The 22443-nt window shown below is 34.3% G+C and overlaps 4 protein-coding genes across 5 annotated transcripts; 1 reads left to right on the forward strand and 3 right to left on the reverse strand.

Moving 5' to 3' along the window:
* Nucleotides 1-361: 361 nt before the first annotated feature.
* LOC141595868 (putative F-box protein At3g44060) lies at nt 362-3324 on the forward strand. 2 transcript variants are annotated; one of them, XM_074415816.1, is made up of 4 exons: nt 362-468; nt 1477-2430; nt 2734-2877; nt 3017-3324. In XM_074415816.1, exons 1-4 carry the CDS (start codon nt 466-468, stop codon nt 3287-3289), a joined length of 1374 nt encoding a protein of 457 aa, XP_074271917.1. In that variant the 5' UTR covers nt 362-465; the 3' UTR covers nt 3290-3324. The 2 variants fall into 2 exon arrangements, with proteins under 2 accessions (XP_074271917.1, XP_074271916.1); XM_074415815.1 differs by lacking the exon at nt 362-468 and having other exon boundaries at nt 1393-2430.
* A 319-nt stretch (nt 3325-3643) lies between these two features.
* Nucleotides 3644-6156, reverse strand: LOC141595770 (uncharacterized). Its single transcript, XM_074415736.1, has 2 exons — nt 5111-6156; nt 3644-4631 (listed from the first exon to the last, which is right to left on the reverse strand). The coding sequence occupies exons 1-2, from the start codon at nt 6151-6153 to the stop codon at nt 3644-3646; spliced, it is 2031 nt and encodes a 676-aa protein (XP_074271837.1). The 5' UTR covers nt 6154-6156.
* An 8443-nt stretch (nt 6157-14599) lies between these two features.
* LOC141595869 (uncharacterized) lies at nt 14600-17150 on the reverse strand. The gene is made up of 2 exons (XM_074415817.1): nt 16059-17150; nt 14600-15588 (listed from the first exon to the last, which is right to left on the reverse strand). Exons 1-2 carry the CDS (start codon nt 17102-17104, stop codon nt 14601-14603), a joined length of 2034 nt encoding a protein of 677 aa, XP_074271918.1. The 5' UTR covers nt 17105-17150; the 3' UTR covers nt 14600.
* Nucleotides 17151-20554: 3404 nt separating this feature from the next.
* On the reverse strand, nt 20555-20881 carry LOC141595772 (putative mitochondrial protein AtMg00820). Its single transcript, XM_074415737.1, has one exon. The coding sequence runs from the start codon at nt 20879-20881 to the stop codon at nt 20555-20557; it is 327 nt and encodes a 108-aa protein (XP_074271838.1).
* Nucleotides 20882-22443: the final 1562 nt, after the last annotated feature.

Raw genomic sequence — 22443 nt, forward strand, 5'->3', positions numbered from 1 at the left:
TTAATGATATTTTTGTATATATGATTATATTTTTATTATATTGGATAAGTATTTTATATTTACACTTTTCTTAAAATACATTTATTTTTAATTTGATTTAAAATTTATAGAAAGTAAAGAAAATAATGATTTAATTGTTGAGTCTAATACTCTAATCCAAACTTTAATTTTTAAGCTAGGAATATTCAGAGCCAATTTCGAGCCCAAGCTCATGTTTCCCAACCGATTTCGTGCCCACTTCAGCTCGAGCTCAATTCGGCTCGGTTACACCCTGACTCGTCCATAGCAAGGTAGGGTTAATTTAACCAGTATATAAAAAAATTAAAAATATATGATACTCCACAAGACACAGCAACAGCACCAATATACTCCTATTAAGCAACTAAACGTGTTACGACTGTCACTTGGTGTTCATCATCAATTCAATTCACCTTTTCAAATCACCAATTCAATATTCAGGCAAGCATGGTAAATTAAATTGCTTTTAATCTTGCTTTGAATTATTCTTTCTATTTTTTTTTTTTTTTGGTTTATGTTAATTCAATAATTTGTATCCTAATTAAATCATCTTTTGTTTGAAAGATCAATTGATCTAGAAATTTCTTGAGTGCCTACTAATTTCTTTTCTTTTATTTCAAAACATTACCCTTTTCGTCCCAATCATTTGTTTACTTTTTTACGTATTTTAATCAAAAATAAACAAATGACCGAGACATATGGAGTATAATTGTTTCAATTTTGAGCATTGTTTTCTAATTCAATAACTTTCTTTTGGGTATTGAAGGGTTTAAATTGTGATTTATGATTATGTGTAGTAGTCTAACATCAAATATGGGCCATTGGGTACAAAATACTCTCTATGTTCCAGTCGTTTGTTGTCCTTTTTTATATTAGATGTCTCTGTCAATTGGTGTTCTTTCTATTTTAAGAATGAATTTGATGAGCAATTTGATCATTCACACCCAATTTATTACACTTGTCATTTAGTAATTGACCCCTTCCTCCTTGGTCTTTGTGCCGAAACCAAAGGACAACAATTGACCAGAACAGACTCGCTCTCGATCATTTGCTTAATTTAGATTAGAGTACTTCGTACAAAGAATGAGAAAGATAAACGAATAATTGGGACGGTAGTAATATGCATTATGTTGGATGACACAGGTTGGAGTACTCTTCATGTTGCCAATTTAGGTTTATGTGATTAGCCTATTTAGTTTGGCAATGGGATGCCTTTGATTAAGTAATATGGTATGACGGATAAAAAGGTGACCACTTTATGATAAATAGCACCTTTGATTAAGTAGTATGATTGAAACTTGAAAGTATGTTGAGGATTAGAACAGTAGGGATTGAATTCTTGGACACATGGATAGATGACTTAGGCCGGTCCTGTTCTAAAGGATCAATCTAGATTCCTTTCCTTAGAAAAAGAAAAACGACGGTTGACATGTTTATCTCTATTGGATGTTATACCAGGTTACTACGCGTCGTCCTAGGAAGTATCCTAAAGTTTTGGAACTGAGAGATGAGACGGGTTTGGATCGGATCAGTAGCTTACCCGATGAATTAATTGCCCACATTCTATCGTTTCTTCCAACATTGAGTGCAGTGAAGACGAGTATATTATCAACTCGATGGAGGTACCTTTTCACATTGACAACTAATCTTTCTTTCAATGATGCTGAATATTATAGCTTTCATGATGTTCCAATGGATTACGGAAATGAAGCTTTTAAGAAGACTTTCGAGACATTTGTTTATGGCATTTTAGCATTGCATAGTGTATCACCTATTCAAAAATTCAGTCTTCAGTGTAATTACCAATATGGTTGTTCCCATCTCCTTGTATGGATTAGCGCTGCCATATTGAAGCGAGTTAAGCGTCTCCAGCTACACCTAAATCCTTACCCCAACTCTTTGCCACAATGCATATTCAATTCTCGAACTCTTGTTATACTCGAGATTGATTCTCATTCTCCCAAATACTACCAATTGAAAATCCCTGGCTTAGTCTCATTGCCAAGCCTCAGGATCCTTGAACTCTGCAAGATAATATTCCCTGATGGTGATTCGGTTAATCGGTTGTTTGTCGGATGTTCACAGCTCAAAGAATTGACTCTCGATCGCTGTGAATTATTAAATACAGACCATGCTCATATTTCTGCTAAAGCGCTTCGAAATCTGACAGCATCCCATTGTAAAGGTCATTTTGTAATTGATGCTCCTAATGTCGAAAACTTGTGGTACGCTTGCTCACCGAATACTGCTGACGTGGACGTGACTTCGTCCTTGAAGACGCCGTGCTCTCTTCATACGGTAGAACTCGGTTTTGTGGACTCTGCAGGTTACGAGCCACCTCAAATTGTGCTTGATATCATTAGAGGCGCCTATTATGTCAGAAACTTCGTTCTGCTCTATAACTCTGTCAAGGTAATTTTCTGGCATCATATATTACTCTCTCCGATCCAGACAAATGGTAACATAAGGGAAAATTGGGTTATTTAAGAAAAGGTGGATTAAACGGTAGTTGGTGAGTGGATGGTAAAGTTGTAAATAGGTAGTGGATGTAAGGGTAATTTAGTCATTTTTCATGCCAATATGGTATGTGACCATTGATGTGGTTCGTCCATTTTAGTTAAGTGTTATCGTCTGTCTGAAACGGAGGAAGTATTATAAATCCCCTGTCTTTTCTGTTATTGTGAACTGATTAACTCTCGTCGCTCTTTGGTGAAGGTTCTTCCAATGGTCAAGGAAGATCAGATACCATATTCTAAGCTGGAATCCTTATACCTTGGTTTCTGTTGTTATGATACGTGGAAATACGTGACATTCTGGCTAGCGAACTCGCTTCAACTTGAAACTATTATCTTTGGAATGGTATGTCAGGTGTTTTTTTTTTTTTTTTTTTTTTTTTCGTTGACTCGATCGTAAATACTCCCTTTTGTTTTTCAATTTTTCTTTTCTATTTTTTTTTTCGCACTTTGAGACGTGCGTTTACCCATTCACCCATTGACAGGGCCTTCTTGATTATGATGCGATGTACACGGTGCAGCCGAAAATAGCACTTGATCCATTTTCGTCTAATATCAAAACTATTGAAATTCGTCAATTTGTCGGCCATAAACTGGAGCTACTTCTTGTAAAATATCTACTCGAAAATGCTAAGGTATTGAAGAGATTGATTCTAGTTAAATGTAGCTCGATGAAGTACGAGAAGGAATTACAGGTTAGCAAGAAATTGTTGAAGTTGCCTAAGGCTTCGAAATATTGTATTATCGAGTTGAAATAGCTTCTTGTATTAATATTTATCAATGTTGGAACTTTTCGTGCTCTTTTTCGTTTCTTCTTCGTCTTCCTTGGTGAAGAGTATTGAAATAGCCATAGCCAGGTAGCTTAATTTATTAGGCTATGTTTTTGCTGTACAATTGTCTTTAATAAAAATAAAGTGATAATTCACATTTTTTAGAAGTTTCGAAAGCTGTCTATTTACTTTCGGTTTGGTAAATTCGGAAATTTATAAATGACGGGACTCTTAAATGTGTGAAACACTAGTACTTCAAATTGAAAAATTGTCTTAACAATAGATATATTACGAGACCGTCTTTCAAAAGACTAACTCACATCACGATCATCTTACAAAGAATTATATCCAGCAAGAAAATGATTGTGAGCTCATACCATAAAAGTCCTTAATGGAATCATGGCTACTTGTATGATACTCTCTAGTATCAAGTGAATAGAAGACCATTTCATTATCGACTCGCTTTGGTAGATAAATTCTATTCTTCATGCTGCTATCTTTTGTCGATACTGAAAACGATGACGCCGGACTTACAAATAGCATATAGTCCCCTAAGTCGTCTAATTCGACCCAATTCTTGTGTAAATTGTCAAACTTGAATACTTTAACACTGTTTCCAAAATTTTCGATCAAAGTTGATATCAGTTGACCATCAAGTTCCGCTAAATAGCACGAATTTAGTGATACGTCTTCTAGTATTGGACCTTTATGAACCTTCCAACTCCATTCTCCTTCAACCATTTTAAAGATTCCGAGATTACCATTTACGTCTAGAAAATAAAACGCTTCGTCATGGTACTTGGGATTCGAGCTGTAGGTAGTATGAAATTCAACTTCAAAGTCCTCATCAAGGTCATCCCCGAAATAAAATTGATCCCATTTATCGTTGCCAGCTTGGAAATAAGAGATTTGGACCGCCCAACCTAATTCAATAATTCCAACGGTCAAACAATCAGAAGAGGTAGGACAAGTCGAAAATGCAAACCTTGAAAGGCCGACAATCATGTCATCAGTAGGGTATTTGTAGCTCTCCGCTGTGAAAGGATTTAAGCATTGCAAGGAGTGTTTCTCAGTTCGTAAAAGCAGCCAACTATCCATGCAAAACTCGATTGTCGAATCAGGGGAATGGGGTAGTGTGACAGTGTAAGAGATATTTTGACATGGATCCCTTAGTTCACCTACGCCGGCTTTGCTATTCTTGAGAGACATGAATAGAGGATACGAACAATGTGTTGCCATCGCCTCGTTCATCTCTGGATTAGTTTCTTGAATGTCCTTTATCGTTTCTGAAACAAATTTATCCGCTTCCTGAACAGCTGACAACCTCGGCCTATCGATTATAAAAAGAAAGAAAACAGGTTTTTAATAGGACTGTATATATAACTTTTTTTTTTGAATTAATATTAATAGAATCAGCACGAGCTAAATCCAGCAATATCCAATGGTAAGGAGTCCGACCATCTATGAGTACCTAACGACCATGGTCTCAAATGAGCCAGCCAGCTCATGGGCGACCTTATTAAAGTTTCTACGAACCCAAGAAAAAGAAACACTATCGAACTGTTCACAAATATCATAAATGTCATTGTAAATTAAATAAATACTACGACGCCCCTTCCGTTGCTGTTGTAAATCGTGTATGACATTAGAACAATCACTAGATGATCAACTTAATATTACTCCGTATAGTATACACCCTTCGTCTCAAACTTTCAATCATTTGTTTACTTTGATTAAAATACTCCTTACAAAATATATACTCGGAGACACATATTAAAAAGAATTAAAGTTAAAATACATATTACTAACCTTATAGGATTGTGAGGCTTGAACCATCTAGGACCATCGGACGACCAAGCGAAATTGCCATGCGACATTATTAAAGTGTAACTATCGTCTTGTAACCGGTACTGATGCACAGTTTGACACCCGAACGTAGCCACATATACGCAATTCCTTTCGATTAGAGTAGATGGTGATCCCAAGGGGGAGACCGCGTCTGCCCAACACCAAGTACAACAATTATGACCTAATAAAAACGCACGATCTCCTAATGAGTCGACCCTAATCCACTCCAATTGAGACAGATCCAATCTCCAAACAAAAACCTTAAAGATGTCATAATCTTCCATATGATCATACGACTGTCGTGATACGACCAATAAAACATACAAATCGCCACAAACTTCAACCAAATACCGCGTTGAACATGGGTAATATGTAGGGATACTTGAATATGGACATTCTATACTAAACGGTTCAAAAACGACCAAATTCGAGCTGTCGTCACTATTACCGACCATAATACGGCCAAATATTATACGGAAACCACCACCATCTTGTTCATTATAGTATATATAAGCGTACGCGTATATGTCCCCATTGACAGAAGCCGCGTGGTGTATTACCACAGTTTGACCATCATCCTCGAGACTTTGTTTGACCCACTTACAATCGTCCCTTGCTGTAGTAGGCCTACACCAAAAAACTAGCCCTTTAAAAAACACTAAGAGGACACACGAGGCGTCAGCTGAGGTGAGGATGCACGTGCCCGGTTCTTCTTCTTCAGGCGAATCCAATAATTCGGGGAGAAGTATAGATTGTTGGGTGATCGGATTCCAAATAGAGTACATTGTCGAATTTTCTCGTTCGCGTAGAATTAACCAACCGTGACAGGAAGCAAGAATGGACTTACCGTCTAAATCGACAATTTTCTTGACATAAGAATTATTATGCATGGTGAAGAAGGTTTGTTTCTCAAGTGAAGACTTGTGATTCTCATGAGTACACATTAGCCACGGCGATTCGGTTACAGCCGGTAGCTTATAGTATGTATCGTCTTCGTCTTCCATGTTTTGTCGATAAACCTCTTAAATCGAATCGAATAATTTAATTAACTTGAATTAATCTCTAAGATTAACGTTTATGTTTTATTTATATAACCAAAAACCAATGATAGTCAAATTTATATATGTGAGATTGTATAATAAAAAATTTATAAACATGGTAGAAATCACATACACCCTAATTGTATATCGTTTATAATTCCTAATTCTATATGTTTACCAAAAACAATGTCAAAATTTAGGCAAACTCTAGCTCTTATACGTATTTCTATAACTTCAACACTATTTAACATCGTCTTATTTGGGGGTGTAGACACCGAAATCCCCTATAGACTAAAAGAATAACACATGTGTCTTATTCCCGCTCATCTTTCCCCCATACGGAATATTCCCTTCTAGAATATTCTCTTCTAATATATTGTAGTCAAAATATTTTAGTCAACCCATATATGAAATATTTCTACTACAATATTCTACACAATTAATAATAATATAGCCGTTAATCACTATGACCCCATATATGGAATATTTCTCATGGTTAGTTTTATATATAAAAGTACATTTACATTAAATTAAATTCAAATTCAATTTATTAAAATAATATTAATACTCTAAATATCTAGAATTAACCTTTATAAAATTACCGTGTTGTAGCACGGGTTGTTATACTAGTTATTTTATATTTTGTTAGATACTTATTAGATGACATATTTAGATGTTGTTTGGCCAAGCTTAAAAAGTGCTTTTGTAATTGAAAAAGTAGTAGCTTGGTCAAACATGCTAAATTAGAGAGTTTTAAAAGTGTTTGAGAAGTCAAAAACTGATTATTCACCCCCAAAAAGAGAAGTAGATATTTACTACTTCTACTTTTTACATAAAGAACCAAATAAGCAATCAATCAATACATCTATCTATCTATATTAATAAATGAAACTTTTTTCGAGCGGTTACGTAGTCTCCAACTTTTTTGAACTTCTTAAAATATTAAAAAAAAAACCTAATAATCAGAGTAAATCTAGAAACATATTATATTAGAATTTTGTAAATAATAAATTTAATTGTATAAACTTAATTTTACTGTAAGTAGTATTCAATCTTTACACGGATTCCCCAATCTCACCTATATATAGAGGTCATAAAGTTGTAGAACGTAAATCACATAAGGTGTTGGTATGCAAGCTTTCTAGAGATGATCCAACTATTATGTTTTAGTTTAAAAATTTTATTTTATTATATAGATTACTTTTGTATAGGATATATATCAATTTGTTGATATTAGTGATTTTATTATTGGTATGTATTGCATGCATCATTGAATTAGTTTGCTGCTTTATGAATTATGATAATCTTTTGTCGTATTTAATTGCAGTAAAATTGAGGTTGATTGTGCATGAGTCTGTCAACACAACTAACCCTTTAGAATTTCATATATACATACTTATGTCCATTTTGTCGTGTTTGGTTTTTGTATATATGTTTTATCTTTCGATGTTACATTTGTCGACAATATTTTGGTTCGATGTTGCTTATATGACGGAAACGGTAGGCCATATTTAATTTTTTTTCATGTTTTTATAACTTTTATCATATTTTTTGTGACTAACGGCCTCAATATTCTAAAGTTAATTTTATTATTTCCTTTTGGGGTAATAAGTTGAAGGTTTAGGAGTTGGGATGTACAATCTATCTAAATTAAACTATTACAGTAACAAAGTAAATGAGTAAGTAGAAAGTTTGGGAGGATTTGACAATGATAGGAATTTTATTCAAAGCTATCATTTTTTTATATAAAAATACTCTACCAACTCTCCGCAACATAAATAACATAATGTTGTACGTGAGGTGAGGTTACTGAATTGCATTTGCATACATATTGAATACAAAGACACTATTTGTGATTTATAAAAGAGCACAATCTATCCTAAATTACCGACGTGCAACCGAGATACCATGCATCATCATTAACAATAAGCCAAGAATATCCTATAAGTAATACTATAGTTAAAAGATAATGGTCATAATTAAGAATTAATTTACATTGAGAATGAAATAAATCTACTTATCTTATTTTTTTTCCATCACCAAGTTTAGTGTCACAAAACCTCATTACAAGTCCAAATTTTGATAACTACTTTCAAACAATGCGAGTCTCCAACATTCACAATAACACACTTAAAATAATCCCATAAATAAATTATAAATAATGCAAAAAAAAAAAAAATAGTGGTAGAAGATATCTTTACGTACAAGCAATACATTAAATCCGTTAAACTATCATAGGTGCTGGTAGTCAGCACTATTCAATTCACTTTAGTCTATCTTATCTATATTCAGTTCAGTTCAGTTTAGTTCAGCTCATATCTTCACAAATTAACTCTTACTTCAGCTCCATTCAATTTAGTTTAGGTCAGTTCCATTCAATTCAGTTCGGCTCCTATTAGCCAAAGAATTTGGACTTAATTTAAGTTCTAATAAGTTCAGTCCAGTTGAGTTAACTTCAGTTCAGTTCAGATCAGTTCGGTACAATTTTGTATTGCATATAAGTTTAGTTCAGGTCCATTAAATTCATTTCAGATCAATTTAGCCAATTTCTGTCCAAAACAACATGGCTTAGAGGTATTATACGTCATATTAAGTTCAGTTCAATTCAGTTGAGAAAAATTTAGCTACTACAAATTAAGTGTTAAGAAAAGTTAAGCTACTATAAGTTTACTCCTATAAATTCAGTTAAAAAAAGTTAAGCTCACCAATTTCTACCCATTTTTTTATAAATTAAGTTATAAATAATGTGACAAAACAGATGATTATGATTATATGCTCACTTAATTGTACGAAACCTGTCAAATTTGAGGAGTTTTCTACTTCTAATCGTCTACGTATTTAGTTAAATTATAGATAAATAAACCATTTATTTGTTCAGTAATGATAAAGTATATGTTAGTAGTGATTTACGTACACATAATTGTTTGCAACCTCAAATAGGGATCGATCCCAAAAACAATAAGGATAGAGATAACATTTGATCTTATATATATTTGGAGATAATATATGTTGGCTTGGGTCGGATATATATGCACTTTTTCCCGATCGAACAAACGGTTAAAGGGTTTCGGGCAATAAAATGGATCAAGCTTTTGTATTTTAAAAATTTGTTGTTCATAAAATTCTTTATTTTATTTTAGCAAGTCAAACGGGTTTATTTCAATGGACAGGCGAGAGCCCTCGAACAAATAAATGGAATAAAGCATTGTTGATTGTCAGGAAAAATCGATTTGGACATATTTCAAGTGTTTTGAATTGGACATGTTTGAAATAAAAAGTTTATGTCCTCTTAGACAAATAAGAACATTTTCTTATATAACTTAAGTGTGATAACTTAGAAGTTTAAAACGCTCAAAAACCATACACAAGCTCATCCGATATGATTGTACAATTATATTATACCTCGCATAATCCTTTTAGTTATATATCGAGGGATCAATTTTATACAAGCACACAGTCTATAGAATTATACAATTAGGCCCGTGCATCGCACGGGCATTAAATCTAGTACATATATATAAAGCATAAACTTTTCGAGCGATATTAGAGAGTCCAACTTTTTTAGACTTCCTATGATTTAAAGGAAATATTAATAAAATTATCCTAATAAGAGTATATTTCTAAACAAATTGAATAAAATTATTCTAATAAAAATAAAATATAAATTAAATTATCCTAACAAGAGTAGATTTCTATTAAATTTTTACATTAGTAGAAGTCATATATAAATCATATGCCAAGAGCAAATAACTATATAAGCCTTGACATTGTTTATTTGCTTAAAACACCATAAACCATGAAAGAGATTTATGAAGTAGGTAACCATTGCATTGCATGGCAGAGGATCTTTATGCATTAATTTACTCCAAGATCTACGATTTGCTTCAAGTGATTTAGTTTGTTCATGTGTAATTTTGTATGTGTAACTCTAATTTCTGATTTGCGTCCTGATAGTCATGAGTGATTTATTTAGTTTTGTGTATATGTACAAGTAACAACAGTGCGTGGTAGAGCACCCTGTTAACTTCGCAATAAAACTTGTGTAAAACGGTTATATACAAGAATTATTATTGTTACAATAATAAAGTAAAATGTTGATATAAACATCTTTTAATTTGTAGTATTTGACTATCTACTCCTTAGAAGTTTATTTAGCGATATTAATATTTTGACTAATCCTTTAATTCTATGTGCGTATAATTACTATGAATATCGTAAAAGTTGTGATCCCATAATCCTATATAAGGGAGTTTAATGATTTTCTGCCAAGTACTCATTTTGTAGTACATTGCCTCTCCTACGGGGTATCAGGAGAACTCCAAATATATGCACAAATAGGATTATACATCCAGTTGTACCATAAGCATGGTACATCCAAGTATAAGAATTCGAGCTTACTTGTAATTTTTCCTGAGCTAATTTAAATTTCATGTTTTTAATGTGTAAATGAATGAACTCAATACTTTCTAATAAAGCTCATATTCTTTAATATAAAGCTCGGATACTTTGACACAAAGCTCAGGTTCTACACCGTACAACATATACATCTGGTTGTATAGTCTATGAATTGAAATATATGTTTTACAGTAAAGAAAAAAAAAGTGAGATTGTATACCATTTGTTTAAACAGTTTATGTAAAGACCCTCTCAAAAATAAAAGCATTGCACTTTGTAAAGTGTTTGCATTTCATAAATATACTAGTTTTAAACCCGTGCAAAATTGCACGGGTATGTATTTGGGCCAGTATATTTGTTTTTGCATTTCTAAAAACAACATATTTTAAAATTTTTCGACTCTTAACTTATCGTGTTGTTATTATTAAAAAAATATTTATTACAACAACTGTGAATTATTTATTAAAAAAAAAATTATTAAAGTTTTTTAATCACTTATAAATTAAATTAAAATTTATTTGTTTTTTTTAGAGTAAAAAAAATTAAAATTTGCTTTAAATGCTAGTTGAAGACTAAATTAACTCGGTTGCTTATCATTGTCACCTACCATTTTCGATGTGCGCGGCTGATAATTAAGTTGCCGAGTTTTATATTCCAAGTAAATACTCCGTCATGATTGATTTTTTAAACAATAAATTTTTTACCATGTAGTTTTAAAAAATTATGTCGTTATGCTGTTGCTGCATGGTACAATAATATTAACCAAAATACATGAATATTTTATACTCCAAGTAAATACTCCGTCAAGAATTATTTTTTAAACAAATTTTATTGTACCATGTAGTTTTAAAAAATTATGCATGTAATTCATTTGCGTTTTATGTTCTATCCCGTATATAAATGTAATTCCTTCTCGTAATTATGTAATTTTGTTTTAAAAATTATGTAATTCAATTTCATTTACTCCCATTTGTAATTCATTCTGCATATATGTTATTAATTTTATTTACACGGAATATATAAAATTATTTCATAATATTAATTCATAGAATTTTTTCATAATATTATTTCATAGAATTTGTTGCAAGACGGAATTTATCGCATGCTTGAAAAGACGGAAATCTGAAGAAATAAATACATTGCACACTAACGGGTCCCACCATAACATGAATTTCCAGAAAAAAAATGGTTGCATTAATGACGTGGCGCGCTGAGTATTGAATATTGTCTTTTGTATTAATATAGATAAGATTTTTGAAGTCTATTGCTATTTCATCAATTCTCGAGTTATGTATGTTATCGCATAAGAAATTATAGTTATAGTAGTAATAGCTTATAGTTTAATTTTTGCAAAAAAAAAAAGAAAAGAAAAGAAAATTAATATAAAATCAATAAGAGTATTGAAAATCGTTAATTTAATGGTATTGTTTTATAGCTTGGACAGATTATGCCATTTCAATAATCAAGATTTATGGCAATAAAGTGAAATCATATATCACCTCATAATTAAACGATTATTAAAATTCTCGTATAAAACAGTTTAAATATCACATTGACCTTAATGCCTTGAAACAGTTTTATAACTTGGAGTTATTTTAACGAAGATTTTAGGTAAATAATCACTAGGTTTTATACGATAATGCTTATATAAATAGTTTTATATAAGAACTGTTGTTTATATATTTAGTTCAAATTTTACGTTTTATGCATGTAAAGATTATGGTCGGGAGAATATTTCATAAGACAATTGTAGTTGATAATAGTTGTTGTGTTATTGATATCAGTAGAATGATCGTATTTATAATACCTTACCAGAAACCCTAAGCATTACTAAACCCTAGGACGTAGCCGTCACTACCAAACCCTAGCCCTAATGGGCTAATATCCTAATACCCTCCCGCAATCGTAAAGGCAGTACGTATTACGAACTTTACGATTGGAGAAATACAAGCAAATAATTAAAAAAAAAAAAAACATAAATCTTCAAATCTTCATAAATCTTCTTGCTTCATCTTTATGATCCTTAAAAGAAAACTTCCCATCATCACAAGGTGGTACGATAAACGAGTATAAGACTCGTTAAAAAAACAAAATTATTCGAACAAGAACGTTAAGTTTTTTGGACTTGTCGAATATTAAATAATTTGTTAGGAACACTAATCGAACCTATACAAATTTCAGCAAAACGGAAAATTATCCGTCAATTTCAATATTTGGAGAACGCAAAGTTTTTCGAACTCCAAACAAATTTAGACCACCGTCATGGTGATTATGGTTGCGTAACTCGCCAGTCATTTATTACCACCTTGATCAAAATTGTAAAAATTTCTTTGAAGTTTCAAAAAATAGAAGTTATGTGATCCATGAAAGTTGGGGAACGGAAGCATTGATGATATTTTTTCGTTTTTTTTTCGTTTTTTGGAATTTTGAATTTGTTATTCAAAGATGTGCAAAGATTTGTATTTGGATTTATCCTCTCCTCTTTATATTAAATTGCTATTGCTGTAAGCAACTTGGGAGGGATATGACCAACTTCCTTGATATTCATAATTCATTCATGACTAATGCCGAACATTATAGGTAGTATTTTTTTTCTTTTTTTTTTTTTTGGAAAATCCCACCGGTGGGCATGGTAGGTAATTGTCCACCGGCAAGAGAGCGGAAGCGTATTTAGAGACCTCAAGAAAGAGGCTCTGATACCATGTAAAGATTATGGTCGGGAGAATATTTCATAAGACAATTGTAGTTGATAATAGTTGTTGTGTTATTGATATCAGTAGAATGATCGTATTTATAATACCTTACCAGAAACCCTAAGCATTACTAAACCCTAGGACGTAGCCGTCACTACCAAACCCTAGCCCTAATGGGCTAATATCCTAATAATGCACTTTTCACATACGCCCGGTTTAGCATATATAGGATCAAGCCATAGCATTAGCAACGTCAAGAACAACGTTAACCGAGAGACTAAGGTTCTACATCAATGATAGAGACCAAATGTTCCAAGGTCACACAAAGGACATTGTTTATAAAAACGTTTTCACAAATTTATAAAATTAGGTGTCGTATTATATATTTGCATGAAATTTTTATGGACAAATAATCTTAATTGTAGATAGTCACAAGACTACTTCGGTTAAAAATTGATGGTGTGTGCTACAATAAGAAACATGCCTCTATAATCTAACTATGTCTATGTGTTATACAACTGATATAGTTAATACCAAATGCCACAACACCGTTTTTTTTTCCAATATTTCTTTTCTATTTTTTTTTCCTGCATTCTGGGATTAAGGCTCTGATATTGTTGTTGTTGTCGATTGTAAATACTGGCTGCCATAGATTTGCTTCATTTCGAGCTATTCTGTTCGTATACAGGTCTGATAATTTTTACGAGGTCTATTAATGGCTTATATTAACTTTGATTGACAGGGCCTTCTTGATTATGATACGATGTACACGGTGCAGCCGAAAATGGCACTTGATCCATTTTCGTCTAATATCAAAACTATTGAAATTCGTCAATTTGTCGGCCATAAACTGGAGCTACTTCTTGTAAAATATCTACTCGAAAATGCTAAGGTATTGAAGAGATTGATTCTAGTTAAATGTAGCTCGATGAATTACGAGGAGGAATTACAGGTTAGCAAGAAATTGTTGAAGTTTAAGGCTTCGAAATATTGTATTATCGAGTTGAAATAGCTTCTTGTATTAATATTCATCAATGTTCGAACTTTTCGTGCTCTTTTTCGTTTCTTCGTCTTCCTTGCTGAAGAGTATTGAAATAGCCATAGCCATGTAGCTTAATTTATTAGGCTATGTTTTTGCTGTACAATTGTCTTTAATAAAAATAAAGTGATAATTCACATTTTTCAGAAATTTTGAAAGCCGTCTATTTACTTTCTGTTTGGTAAATTCGAAAAATTTATAAATTGAAAAATTGTCTAAAAATAAATATATTAAGAGACCGTATTTCAAAAGACTAACTCACATCAAGAGGATCTTACAAAGAATTATATCCAGCAACAAAATGATTGTGAGCTCATACCATAAAAGTCCTTAATGGAATCATGGCTACTTGTAGTATGATACTCTCTAGTATCAAGTGAATAGAAGACCATTTCATTATCGACGCGCTTTGGTAGATAAATCCTATTCTTCATGCTGCTATCTTTTGTCGATACTGAAAACGATGACGCCGGACTTACAAATAGCATATAGTCCCCTAAGTCCTCTAATTCGACCCAATTCTTGTGTAAATTGTTAAACTTGAATACTTTAACACTGTTTCCAAAATTTTCGATCAAAGTTGATATCAGTTGACCATCAAGTTCCGCTAAATAGCACGAATTTAGTGATACGTCTTCTATTGGACCTTTATGAACCTTCCAACTCCATTCTCCTTCAACCATTTTAAAGATTCCGAGATTACCATTTACGTCTAGAAAATAAAACGCTTCGTCGTGATACATGGGATTCGAGCTGTAGGTACTATGAAATTCAACTTCAAAGTCCTCATCAAGGTCATCCCCGAAATAAAATTGATCCCATTTATCGTTGCCAGCTTGGAAATAAGAGATTTGTACCGCCCAACCGAGTTCAATAATTCCAACAGTCAAACAATCGGACGAAGTAGGACAAGTCGAAAATGCAAACCTTGAAAGGCCGACAATCATGTCATCAGTAGGGTATTTGTAGCTCTCCCGTGTGAAAGGATTTAAGCATTGCAAGGAGTGTTTCTCAGTTCGTAAAAGCAGCCAACTATCCATGCAAAACTCGATTGTCGAATCAGAGGAATGGGGTAGTGTGACAGTGTAAGAGATATTTTGACATGGATCCCTTAGTTCACCTACGCCGGCTTTGCTATTCTTGAGAGACATGAATAGAGGATACGGACAATGTGTTGCCATCGCCTCGTTCATCTCTGGATTAGTTTCTTGAATGTCCTTTATCGTGTCTGAAACAAATTTATCCGCTTCCTGAACAGCTGACAACCTCGGCCTATCGATTATAAAAAGAAAGAAAACAGGTTTTTAATAGGACTATATATATAACTTTATTTTTTTGAATTAATATTAATAGAATCAGCACGAGCTACATCAGCAATATCCAACGGTAAGGAGTCCGACCATCTACGAGTACCTAACGACCATGGTCTCAAATGAGCCAGCTCATGGGCGACCTTATTAAAGTTTCTATGAACCCAAGAAAAAGAAACACTATCAAATTGTTTATATTATAAATGTCATCGTAAATTAAATAAATACTACGACGCCCCTTCCGTTGCTGCTATAAATCGTGTATGACATTAGAACAATCACTATATGATCAACTTAATATTACTCCGTATAGTATACACGCTTTGTCTCAAACTCTCAATCATTTGTTTACTTTGATTAAAATACTCGTCACAAAATATATACTCGGAGACACATATTAAGAGAATTAAAGTTAAAACAGATATTACTAACCTTATAGGATTGTGAGGCTTGAACCATCTAGGACCATCGGACGACCAGGCGAAATTGACATGCGACATCATTAAAGTGTAACTATCGTCTTGTAACCGGTACTGATGCACAGTTTGACACCCGAACGTAGCCACATATACGCAATTCCTTTCGATTAGAGTAGATGGTGATCCAAAGGGGGAGGTCGCGTCTGCCCAACACCAAGTGCAACAATTATAACCTAATAAAAACGCACGATCTCCTAATGAGTCGACCCTAATCCACTCCAATTGAGACAGATCCAATCTCCAAACAAAAACCTTAAAGATGTCATAATCTTCCATATGATCATACGACTGTCGTGATACGACCAATAAAACATACAAATCGCCACAAACTTCAACCAAATACCGCGTTGAACATGGGTAATATGTAGGGATACTTGAATCTGGACATTCTATACTAAACGGTTCAAAAACGACCAAATTACCGACCATAATACGGCCAAATATTATACGGAAACCGCCACCATCTTGTTCATTATAGTATACATAAGCGTACGCGTATATGTCCCCATTGACAGAAGCCGCGTGGTGTATTACCACAGTTTGACCATCATCCTCGAGACTTTGTTTGACCCACTTACAATCGTCCCTTGCTGTAGTAGGCCTACACCAAAAAACTAGCCCTTTAAAAAACACTAAGAGGACACACGAGGCGTCACTAGACTCGTCTTCAAACGGCGCTGAGGTAAGGATGCACGTGCCAGGTTGTTCTTCTTCAGGCGAATCAAATAATTCGGGGAGAAGTATAGATTGTTGAGTGATCGGATTCCAAATAGAATACATTGTCGAATTTTCTCGTTCTCGTAGAATTAACCAACCGTGACAAGAAGCAAGAATGGACTTACCGTCTAAATCGACAATTTTCTTGACATAGGAATTATTATGCATTGTGAAGAAGGTTTGTTTATCAAGTGTAGACTTGTGATTCTCATGAGTACACATTAGCCATGGCGATTCGGTTACCGCCGGTAGCTTATAGTATATATCTTCTTTGTCTTCCATGTTTTGTCGATAAACCTCTTAAATCGAATCGAATAATTTAATTAACTTGAATTAATCTCTAAGATTAACGTTTATGTTTTATTTATATAACCAAAAACCAATGATAGTCAAATTGTATATCGTTTATAATTCCTAATTGTATATCGTTTATAATTCCTAATTCTATATGTTTACCAAAAACAATGTCAAAATTTAGGCAAACTCTAGGTCTTTATACATATTGTATTTCTATAACTTCAACCCTATTGAACATCGTTTTATTGAGGGGTGTAGTGGTAGATGCTTATTAGATGACATATTTATCCTTAATATTAAGATATAATTATCAATAAAGATTGTGATAATATCTTAGGATATCTTTCCCTTCAAGCTAGTTACAACTATAAGTACAACAGGGATAGAAGGAGGACAAATGGATTAAGTCAACAACCCCGTCTTCTTACCACCAAATTATAGGTAGGATGGAATAAGTCACAAAACGACCCCATCATCTCCCTACGAGATTAAGTCGATAAGACCCTCGTAAAAACTATCAACCCTAGCATTAGAATGGCGAAAATTCTTGTGTACTCCGGGAGGACGGTACTCCTTACACTCAAAAGCAATTCACAAAATAGAATATTTTAATAGCTTGAGTGTAAGGAGTACCGTACGTCCGGTGGGACAATTTTCGCTCTTCATCTCCATTCTCCAAGGGTGAAGTTTAGTAGCAAGTTTCGAGACAAAGTTGCAGCCGACATCAAAGTCTCTACAACCAGTCTCGAGTGGCCATTTATAGACACCTAAACTTTATATTTTGGTAGATATTTATTAGATGACATATCAATATCAATATCAATCAATATCAATCAATCAATCAATCATCAATAAGAGGAACTTTTGGAGCGATTTCATTGGCTATTGTTTTAAAGCGATTTCATTGGCTATTATTTTTGTTAAATAATAATATGTTAAATAATAAAGGAAAATGAGTTAATTATTAACAAATCTAAATTGATAATCACATGCATTCAAGTTGCATTCTAAATCTTGGAAATAAAGCTTTTAATATTAATATTTGAAAAACTATTAAAAATTGTGAGAAAAATTATCATATTATACATGTCATTATTATTTAATTACTAATTAGTTAGAAGTTCAATGAAACTAAACTTCGTTCTTCAAGGGTATAAGTATCGCTTTTCTAACCCGTGTTCAATCCTCTTCAATATACCCTATGTTTACTTGTGAGATCTTATTATTTGTACGTTTCATTAATGGTCTATTATTATCAGAGGGAGTATTTTTTTAGCAGTTCATTTTATTTCATTATTTTATACCCTAAGCATTATTTTGTTCACTTTTTTTGTTTATAGTTAGTTAAAATTTTCATATAAAAATAATGTTTGCACTTTTTTTGTTGATCTTAGTATATGATGTACCTATAGGCTATACGTAGTATTTGTTACCCATGGTTTATGATGGTTAGCTAATGTTTGTACTTATATAGGATCTATGATCTTTATTCAATCGCTACGATCAGGTCATGCTAACATGATAACGCCTTATAATTTGAATCCATCACTTATAGTGTCTGCGAGCAAAGTAAGTAGTACCACAAACATGATTTTTGAACATGTATGGAGTTTATTACTGTTAACGATGTAAGGAGTTGACATTGAGAGAAATTCTTATTGTATTGCTTGTTGCCTTTACAGTGATATGCCTTTCCTATTTATACAAGATAAAGAATAAGCTAAGGCTCCGTTTGGCAAGGCATTTCAGGTATCTGATTTGGTCAAAGTAGCTTATTTGACCAAAATTTCAGGTACCTTGTTTTTTTTGTAAGCGTTTGGCAAGTAGCTTATTTAACCAAATAAGCTACCTGAAATGAAATGCTACCTAGAGTAGCATTTGAAATTTCAGGTACCTGATTTGGTTTAATTTTCCATTTCTACCATTTAAATCTATACTGTTAAATAATTATCATATCCTTTTACGTCATTTCATCAAAATCAGTTACCTTTTCAGTTAGTTTGCCAAACATCTTTTAATATAATCGATTACCTTATCGGTTCTAATTTTCACTACCTTATCGATTTACCTTTTCGGTTTCGGTACCTTTTCGATTTTGGCTACCTTTTCAGGTTTCAGCTACCTTTTCAGTTAGTTTTACCAAACAGAGCCTAAGTATGGAACAAAATAATCCTAACAGCTATAATTTACATATTGACGGAAAGAATACAAGATTGCTTATTTTGTGTGATTGGAGCCGTTGGAGCTTGATTCTTGCAATCTTGGCTAACACCCCCCCTCAAGTTGGAGCATGGAGTGACGAAATGCCCAACTTGGATAGGAGTTCAGTAAATGAGGCACGACCAAGAGCCTTTGTAAAGATATCGGCGAGTTGAGCGCTTGTGTGAACGTAGTTTGGTCGTATTGTACCGCGGAGGATCTCATCACGAACGAAATGACAATCAACTTCAATGTGTTTTGTTCGTTCGTGAAAGACTGGATTCTTTGCGATGTGTAGAGCGGATTGACTGTCACACATTAATTGTATGGGTTGCGGGTGTGGTATCCCGAGGAAGCTAAGCAACCCTTTAAGCCATTTGAGTTCACAAGTGGTGTGAGTCATAGCGCGGTATTCGGCTTCAGCGGAAGATAAAGCGACGGTTGGTTGTTTCTTGGTTTTCCATGAGATGGGTTAGGAGCCCAAGAAAACTAAGTACGCGCTAAGGGATCGTCGAGTGGTAGGACAGGCAGCATAGTTGGCGTCGCAATATGCGTGTAAGCATAGGTCACTGTCGGACCGAAGGAGAAGTCCTTGGCCTGGTGCGTTTTTAAGATAGCGCACGACAGTAAGGGCAGCGTCCCAATGTTCTGTTGTTGGAGCGTGCATAAATTGAGCTAGAATATGAACTGAGTAAAGTAATTCGGGCCTTGTAATTGTGAGATAAACCAGACGGCCCACAAGTCGTCGGTATGTTTGTGGGTCGAGCATATGGGCGGCTTTAGAGCGGCCTAGTTGGTGATTTGGTTCCATAGGTATCGAGGCGGGCTTGGACCCAAGTAGCCCAGACTCGGAGAGAATGTCGAGGGCATACTTCCGTTGGGATACAAAAATGCCGGATTCGTTTCGGGCGATTTCAAGGCCGAGAAAATATTTTAGAGGGCCTAAGTCCTTCATATGGAAACAGTTGCTGAGATATTGTTTAAATTCTGTGATTTTAGCAGCGTTGTTACCACAGATGACTAGATCATCGACGTAAATAAGAACGTGTACCTCCATGTCTTTGGTAGAAATAGAAAAGAGAGAATGATCATACGGGCATTGGCGAAAACCATATTCTGTGAGAGCGGAAGCGAGTTTGGCGTACCAGCAACGTGGGGCTTGTCGTAACCCATATAGAGACTTCTGTAATCGACAAACCCGTGTATCGTCGGGTGGTAAAAAACCGGGAGGAGGTTTCATGTAGACTTCTCAGTTAGATCTCCATGTAAGAATGCGTTATGAACGTCCATTTGGTTAATGACCCACTTCTTAGCTGCCGCAATTGCGAGCAAAGTGCGGACGGTGACTAGCTTGATAGTTGGGGCGAAGGTTTCATTGTAATCGACCCCTTCCACTTGGCGATTGCCCATTACCACAAGGCGGGCTTTGTAACGTTCGATGGACCCATCTGCATTATACTTGATTTTATAGACCCATTTGGAGGCAATGGCCTTTTTACTTTGAGGTAGAGACGTGAGGGACCAAGTATTATTGCGTTCAAGAGCTTCGAGTTCAAGTTTCATCGCATTTCGCCATTCGGGTACCTGTACTGCATCTTTATAAAAACTAGGCTCGTGATGTTTAGTCACGGCCGAGAGAAAAATACAGTGGTTAGGTGAAAACTTAGAATAGTCGATATAGTGTGAGATAGGAAATTTAGTACCTGAGGATTGTGTAGATGCGGTGAGCGAGTGAGACGAGGGACGGACTGTTTGTAGAACTTAGTCTTGGAGATTGGAGTTGGGAATTTTGATACGGTGTCCACGTCCCATATTTGAAGGTGTAGGTGTGGGAATGGTGGCGGACGGGTTAGGTGGAGGATCAGATGACGGGTTGTCAGTGGCGGTCGTGGTGGACGATTGTGTGGTTGAGGCAGGTTGACAGGCGTGAGTCGAAGGCGTAGGGGTTGGGTTCGATGGAGTTTGAACTACAACTAATTGGTCAACGGGGGTCAAATGGTCGCTATTAAATGAGTATGGGTTGTGGTCAAGGTCGTCCAAGTTTAACGATTGGTATGGAAAATTATTTTCAACAAAGATAACGTCCCTCGATTCGAAGTAGGAGCCGGTGTCTAAATCGTATAATTTCCAACCTTTTTTTCCAAAAGGGTAGCCAATAAAAATGCATTTCCGGCTTCGTGAAGTAAATTTGTCTTTGGTACGATTTTTCGCATAGGCAAGACAACCAAAGACACGGATATTATCCATGGGTGCCGGTTTTGAAAAAAGTTTTTCGTACGGAGTTTTTCCGTTAAGAAGTTTTGAAGGAGTACGATTTAATAAATGAACGGCGCCCAACACACACTCGCCCCAAAAGAAAAGAGGTAATTTTGCTTGAAATAAAAGTGCGCGGGCGATGTTTAAAATATGACGATGTTTTCGCTCAACCCGACCGTTTTGTTGAGGTGTGTCTACATTTGAAGTTTGAAAAAAAATGCCGTTAGCTTTAAAAAAAGGAATAAGTGGTGCAAATTCAGTGCCATTATCACTGCGTAAAAGTTTGATATTTTTGTCAAATTGACGAGAGACCATGGCGAAAAAATTTAATAAGGTTTGTGTCGCGTCACTTTTGTGACGTAAAAGGTAAACCCACGTGGATCGTGAGTAGTCATCGACGATTGTTAAGAAATAATTACTCATGTTAATAGTTGTTCAGGATGAATCCGTTCGGTTGTGGAATTTTCATACTGGAATTTGTATTTTGATATTTGCTGGAGCTGGGGGTTATCGAAATGCATTTTTGCTTGGCTCACACTTTTATTTATCAGGTCTAAAGTCACTTTCTTATTTCTTGTGAAAAACAAAATATGGAAGAAAATAATGAATAGGAGGCGAAGTGAGACAACAAATAGAATAGCATATTACTCCATACTTATATTTTCCAAATGCTTTAGAAGAGAACTACGGAGTTTTTTTCTTAGAAGACGTTCTACTTGACTACTTCAATGTAAAATTACATTTACACTGTAATGATTTATTAATAAAACCATAAAGAGTCACCAGTTTTGTGAATTGGTACTAACTATGGCATTTGATTTATAAAGAGCACAAAAGACAAACATGTGTAAGTTTATAACAAAGTATGG

Source organism: Silene latifolia, chromosome 8 (genome assembly GCF_048544455.1).
Source record: "Silene latifolia isolate original U9 population chromosome 8, ASM4854445v1, whole genome shotgun sequence".
NCBI lineage: Eukaryota > Viridiplantae > Streptophyta > Magnoliopsida > Caryophyllales > Caryophyllaceae > Silene > Silene latifolia.